Source organism: Cariama cristata, unplaced genomic scaffold (assembly GCF_000690535.1).
Source record: "Cariama cristata isolate BGI_N322 unplaced genomic scaffold, ASM69053v1 scaffold313, whole genome shotgun sequence".
Taxonomy (NCBI): domain Eukaryota; kingdom Metazoa; phylum Chordata; class Aves; order Cariamiformes; family Cariamidae; genus Cariama; species Cariama cristata.
In genome coordinates, this window is record NW_009607691.1 from 27,572 (window position 1) to 34,855 (window position 7,284).

The window sequence follows — 7,284 nt, forward strand, 5'->3', positions numbered from 1 at the left end:
ACACTTGGAAACACAGACCTCTCCCTTACTGCTGAGCAGTGAGGTGCAGAACATTTTTGTTTCTTCCAATGAGTTTGGCAAAACATTTCTGTGAAGGCAGATGAAGGTACAGCTTCTTCATTGAGAAAAGATCAGTCTTGCTAATGCACTAGATCATACTTATCCTTCCGCGCTCAGTTCTGCTGTAACTCAAACTTATGCTCCTCCACTCTTCGATGTCTCGCAATGCAGAACCACTGGAACTCTCATTCATCAGAAATGTTAATATGTCTCAGGTCACAAATACAGAGCTCTTGGTACTTGGAAACATTTCGTGCATTCAACTCTCCATAAAAACAAGGCTGAAAATTGGTGTGAGCAGCAAGGCCAGCCAGCAGATATTCTCCCTTCAGAGCCTGCTTGATAAATGGTGCAGTATCTGCCTGTGTGTGAGCTGTGTCAAAATTACTGGACCAACCACCACAGAACAGCTTTGGGTAGCGAGATGTGGAAGGTGCTTTCTTGGGTTTGTTGCCTAGGTTATTTTTTAAGTCTGTACTAGTGAGAGTCTTATTCCAGCAGAGAACCCTCCTGGGAGCTTCCTGAATTAAGGACTCAGATCAGAGCTTGGTGTCTGCGGCCAGTTCCTAGCTCAGCTGCAGAAAGCTGTTGGCTTGCCGATTAAGGGCAGGTCTGCCACATGGTACGGCACATTTGATAAAAAATGTACATTTTGAACTTCAAGTACAGCCAGACACACACATGAGAGCGTAACCCTCCCAGTAACTGGCTGTTCTCTGACCATTGACGTAAAGCAGCGTGCCCGGAGCCGACGGCCGCAGCACCCAGCCTTGCTGTCTGTGCACAGCTCCGCTGCCCAGGCTCCAGACTTGTGCCTGTAGGTAAAGCATCCGGCTGTCAAGCACCAGTAGGATCCAGAGAGCCCTACCTGTCAAACAAAATTAAGTGAAGTAGCTAGCACTCCCTGGGGGCATCTGACAGCCAGAGCAGCAGACTGTCACAGAATAAACCATGACCTTGTGCTGGCAGAGGTAAAAAAGGCTCTGCAGAGGAGAGTTGTTCTCGCCTTAACAGTTTGGCTGTTACCAGGCTCTAAAGCAAAACCCAACTTGAAGTAAATCCTTAATTTAGTGTAGGTGCTAATGGGATTCCAAACGGGTATGTTGTGTACTTGCTGGTGATGGAAAGCATCTGTGTTGCTTTCAGACTTGACTTTGAAAGTCAATTCTTATGCTCAAGTCTGGGATTTAAAGCATCAGAAACCTACACTATTGAAGAAAATAACTTAGCATTGTTCTTATGAGGTACCTCTTCCCCAAAATCCCATGTCTTGGCTATCGGAGGGTTGCGCTGCAAGAAAGGACAACAGAAGGGTGCTCGTGCTGCAAGGTGAGCAAATATGTTCCAGGGTTTATTTCTAGAAGTGCTGCTTCCTCTAGTCAGATCATGAACAAGATGTAAGTGTTTGGGAACCCTGTGCCAATTTTTAGTGGGCAGTGAAGCGTCCTATGAAAATCTGGCACCTTTTGACTTTTATCCCTCAGAAACTTTGTAGTCTGCTTGACTAAATTCACAAGGTAGTAATTTTTTTCCCCTCCTTTCAAAAAGATCACAGATGGAAAGCCATTTTTTAACTCTCAAATGTCTGAAGCTGCAGATCTAGTTAAAGATTTAATAATTCCTGTCCAGGTCGCCAGGTTAAAGCTGCAGAGCCACAGACAAAGTGAGTCTGGACTGGAGGATAAATTCACGAGGTAGTAATTATTTTTTTTCCCCTCCTTTTGAAAAGATCACAGATGGAAAGCCATTTTTATTTAAAGCGGTTCCGTTTTAACTCTCAAATGTCTGAAGCTGCAGATCTAGTTAAAGATTTAATAATTCCTGTCCAGGTCGCCAGGTTAAAGCTGCAGAGCCACAGACAAAGTGAGTCTGGACTGGAGGACTTACTGAATGCAAGTGGAGGTTTCTTTCGAGCCTGTCAAACCTGGAGAGACTTCTCAGCTACTGGTGTCACTTTAAATGTTGTTGATTGTCTCAGGCTGATGTTCCTGCCTGTTGAGCACTGGATTTTTTTGGCAAGTCGCTGTTATTAGCTACTCAGTTTCTCACAGGCGCTGCTGTGGATCTGCTTTCTGCCTGAGGTTGCTTTTGTAGCCTGTCAGATGGCATTGAGTGCTTCTGATGTGGCAGTGCGAAGGTTGGAGCATGAACTTGGAAAGCTGTTATCAGCTGGTAGGGCCTCTTAGCCTCTTCTTGGTGCAAGTTTCAAAGTCCAGGTATCTGCAGGTGCCTTTTCATGGACCAGATCTTGGGGAGCACAGTGCTAACAGTGCGTGCCTGGCTCTTTGGGAGAAATATGTGGTGTTGAATGATGGAAGCTTGTCTTGAAAAGTTTACCAGTCTTGTCCTAGTGCTATAGGTTTAAGGAGACTGTAGCTTTTTCCTTTCCTGGTTGCAAAAGTTATTTGTAACAGCTGGTTTCTGCATCATTACAGATACTTGCAAGGTGACACGTGATGTCATGACTGAGCCCAATGATGCAGTTTGGGAGGAAGGCTGGCGTGTGACTTGCTTTTCTTTGCTGGGAAGAAATTGCACTTCCGAGCGTCTTAATTGGGTATCTCTCCAGAGTATAGCCAAAGCAGCTTACTCAGTATGTTTCTGCAGAGTTGAGAAGCAGGTCAGCAGATACCTTTTTATAGCATTCTTATAACTGCAGGGACAGGGTTAGCATATTAATTTGGAGTGTGCCTCTAGAACCGTGACTGGAGAGAAGGCACTGCTTTCCAGCTCCTCTTGTAAGAAACTACTGTTGTATAGCAACAACAATTAGCTACAAAAGCTAAGTAATCTCTGTTGTTCTAAGGCAAGGCAATTAATCATTAAATCAGAGCTAGAAAAGATCTTAGGTCACGCAGCGTAGTCCCTGCTATGCTTTGTTGTTTTTCTACAGTTCCTCTCACTGAGAGCATTGTGAAAGCTGATTTTTAAATACTCCAAGCACTGGAGCTTCTCTCTTCCTCAGAAGAATTTTGTGCAACTTAATAATTCGCACTATTGAGTTTTCCCAGACATTTAGCCTAAATTTTCCATCTTAAGGCTCATCTCCATGAGTTGTATCCAAGCATAGCATCTCGAATGGCTACACTGCTGTCCCTTCCCCAGCTCCACCCTCCCACACTCAGAGGTGTGTTTTTGGCTAGTGACCCGATCTGTTCAATCACATTTTGCAGAGGTGAATCGCTTATGTCCATCCACCAATCTGCTTTTACCCCTCTGGCTTGGGTGCCTCTACCTCAAACACTAGACACTCAAACTCGCAAGTATGACCCCAGCAATCGAAGCATGTTAACAGCTCCCTACTACAGAGGACCATTTCCATTTTTTCTTCTAGGTTGCACCATCATTTACATGGTTTTGGTGGGCTTTAAACTAATCGCTTCTTAAGCTGGTTTGCACTGTGGGAATTAAATAGAAGCTGCTACCTTTAGTGACGGCTGAAAGCAGAAACCCCACAGACTGTCACATCTACCTTTCTGCTCTTCTTTGCACTTCTGGGACTTTCCCAAATGCTAGAAGAGTTCATTCGGGAGCTTGATCTCCTACCACTTTTCCTCTGGATTGTACACATGTCTAATCATCTGACTTGTGTTTGAATTCTCTGGTTTATTCCCCTCCCATGTCCATCCACAGCTGTTTTTACCACCATTTGGGGATGTCTTTCTAAACCTGCCACTATGGGACAATAGCTTTTTCTCAGCAGGACACTAATATGTGTAATTATTAATGTGAATGGAGTTTGTCTTGGCAGAATCTTCATAGCAGTAAATTTGTCTCTTTGGCTCAGCATTTAGCATGGTCTGGTTTGTGTTTCAGCTTGGTGACAAATTGGAGAACTCCTTCTGGGGTTTTTCAAAGGAAATAGGAGCTCAAACAGCTCTTGAAATTCAGGGCTCCCCACACAACCTCAATTCTAGGTCTCTTACAGGCCAGGTTTCCTTCGTTGCAAGCAATGGCAGGTGTCTGCTCAACTGTACTCCCATGACAGGTTATCGCTATGCGGGATGATGTGAGGAGAGTGTGAGAGGCATAGAAATAAAGCTCAGAGCTACATTTTTCTGTGCTCTATTATGACAGTGCACTTTCTCAGACCTCCAGTTTTGCTCCTGCTGTACCGTCAGCTCTCAGCCTGGGGAAAACTGAAAGTGAGGTTGCTTTGTGTCTTAGCAAAGATTAATCAGTAATGTGGCAAGCATGTGTGATAAAAGGCAATCCAGTGCATCTCCCTGGCTGGCAGAGTTTGATGACACTGAGAATTAAGTCTTTTGTCAAGTGATCTTTTTTTACCTGCCCTGATTGCTCTGTGCAGAGCTTTCTTCCAGAAATCAACACCCAGCACGTGTTCGCTATATAGCTTTCACTGGGGTAAAGGCAGGAGACTTGGGAGATGCTGCAAGGAAAGTGCAGGCAATCGACCCTCTTTAGGCTTTCTAGAAGGTGTCCAGGCTGGGACAGGACTAATCAAGGAAGTGAAAAGTAAAGGGGGAGGGGGGGAAGGGAATAAAAAATACCCAGGGGTTTGGAGCTGGGGAATCACAAGAGTGAGGTGGCAAAGTGGAGTGATAAAGAAGCTCATGTGCAATATAACAGACATGATAGTAGCTGTGTGCAGCCAAGAGGTATGAACGTACCTCAGAGGTGGAAGTGAGGGGAGGGAAAGCTGAACAAGAGCAGAAAAGAGCAAGGATGCTGTCTGTGACCCCATCAGTGCAATTGGCTCTGAAGCAGCCTGCTGAAATGCTCACAGGAGAAGACTGAGCAGCTTTTAGTGAAAATGGAGTGAGCACGGAGGGGTGGGACTGATCTTTCGTAGTCTGAAACTACTCAGAAGCTCAGTAGCATCTCTCCAGGTAGTCTCAAGTTTAGAGCTGGCCTCTGCTCAGATGGAGCACTCCAATGTCTGTGGGCAGGTGATGAGGCTGCACGAAATCTTGGGATCCCTTTGGACTTCCAGCTGATAGAGATGCTTTAACCCTGCTGTTTCTTCTATAACAGGTGGCTGTGAAAAACAACATCGATGTCTTTTACTTCAGCTGCCTAATTCCTCTCAATGTGCTTTTTGTAGAGGATGGCAAAATGGGTGAGTGCTTTTTGGTCTGTGGTCAGCCTCCTTCAGCCAGACCGTGCTGGCGGCACCCAGCCAGGTGCAGTTGCCCATGGCTGAGATTCACATGCGCTTGGCGATGCCCTTCATGCCAGTGCATCTCAGCAGCCTGAACTGATCTGGTTTGGTAGCATGTCCCGTTGTCCTGCAACTCCAGTAGTTACCAGAACCCAAGTCCTCTGCTCTTATTCTCTCTGCCACGCAAGGGGTGGGTCTGTTTTCTTTGAGGCTGATTTTTTGGGGGTTTGGTTTGGGTTTTGGGTTGGGTTTTTTTGATGGTTTGATTTACTCAAATGGGTCTAGGATTTGCCCTCATACCACTTTCACTGTAATTCGTGTATTCCTGGTCACCTTTATTAAATTGTTGTTTGAACTGGCTGGGAAGTTGCTTGAGAAATGGGTCTAGGATTTGCCCCCATACCACTTTCACTGTAGTTCGTGTATTCCTGGTCACCTTTATTAAATTGTTGTTTGAACTGGCTGGGAAGTTGCTTGAAAAGCAGCTTTCACTAACAATCCTAAATGTGTGGATCTCCTTCCTTCCTTGTAAATCCCGCCTGTTCTTGGTTTGTAAACAGCTTGTATGATAAAGACTGTCTCTGGTTTGGGGGTTCCAAAATCCATCAAAGCTTTACTGCTTTTATGGTAAGACTGAGGTTGTTACAGGAACAAATCCTGGATCTATCCATGGCAGGGCAAAATGTGACCAAAAGCTCTTTAGTGTGCCTACCTTGTAACACTCTGCGGTGAATTAATTAATGCTGCCATCCTGTGAGGATCCAGGAGTGCTGATGATCTTTTCTCATTTCTAGAGCGCCAGGTCTTCCTTGCAACATGGAAAGATATTCCAAATGAAAACGAGCTTCAATTCCAGATTAAAGACTGTCACCTGAATGCCGGTGAGTAGCTTAATTCTACCATGCTGAGAGCAGTTCTGATGTATGGTCACTAGACATCACCTTACTAGTAGCATTGTCTATGGCTAATGGATAGATGGGTATTGCACTTGTGAACAGAACAGCCTTGGCTTATGAACAGAACACCCTTGGATCCTAGAGCTTGTTTCAGTCAAAAACTTCAGCTACGTCCCTATAAAAGCACATATAAAATCCCAGAGCTTTGATTTTACCTATCTGTTTCTTTCTTTCTGGACCTTGTATTCTTGTTTTCTCTTTTACACTTTTCTTCCCTACAAAACTGCTCTTTTCAGTAGAGCTGAATACAGTGTTGGGGCTGTTCAGCAATCCTGTCCTGCTACTGCGTGTTTCAGGCAAGATGTTCCAGCCCTGACTTTAACCTGCTGCATAATCTTGGGCCAGTCACTTCACCTTTCAGCATCTGCTTTCTTCTTTCTGTTGTGAAAGAGTAACCCTACATACACTATAAAATGTTTTGACATCTATGGAGGACAGACCATGTGACAAGAGTTTGGGTCTGCTGTTGTTAGCTGATATATTCATGCATTTTGATCATACTTTGTCTAGTTCAGCTCTGTGTTTAGCCATCTAGTTGCCTCTGTGAGCATCCTACTTGTACGTATGACCTTACTACTGCTGAAGGATGAGGGAGTGTAAAAAAAAAAAAAAAAAAAGGGGAATGGGGCCAGCGTAGCAGCTTTGCTCCCGTTCAAAAGGTTCTGGACAGGAGCCAAGGGATTCTGCCAAAAGCTGCTATGCTTCACAGAGGAAAAAAATGTCCCTATTGATTACAAACCCTGTAACCTTTTTATTCTCTCATGTCTGCTATTACACAATGAACACCCTCTTGCTTCAATTGCAGACAGAAACCATGGGTGTCTTTGTACTCATAATTATTACTGTTTTGGAATATAAAAGATGGAGCATGCAAGAGGGGAAAAAATAGCGGCTGTTGGACCTTATGACTTGATTTCACTGTGGGGTTTCAAATGAGAACAACCTCTGCGCCTCCCCCAGTCCTCCCTCTGCTCCTGACCGAGCTTGGCGTAGCCTCTCCCCCTGCACTGCAGTGCTGCTGCTGGTAGTGCCTTCTGCCCCAGCCATGCCCTGGCCACACCGACTAGGGCTCTTTGTGTCTCAACTCAGAAACTTTGGTAACTTGTGGTGTTTGGCACTGGGTGTTGGTCTGGCGCTCTGCGGTGC

At 45.1% G+C, this 7,284-nt stretch overlaps 1 protein-coding gene across 1 annotated transcript in view; it reads left to right on the forward strand.

Moving 5' to 3' along the window:
• LOC104159018 (AP-2 complex subunit beta) overlaps window positions 1-7,284 on the forward strand; it is a gene marked incomplete at its 5' end in the record, with an annotated part of 42,243 nt that overhangs the window by 26,010 nt on the left and 8,949 nt on the right. Inside the window, 2 exons of the mRNA XM_009696817.1 lie at window positions 5,056-5,140; window positions 5,977-6,063. Of these exons, the coding sequence (XP_009695119.1) occupies window positions 5,056-5,140; window positions 5,977-6,063 (172 nt within the window). The remainder of the gene's footprint in view (window positions 1-5,055; window positions 5,141-5,976; window positions 6,064-7,284) is intronic.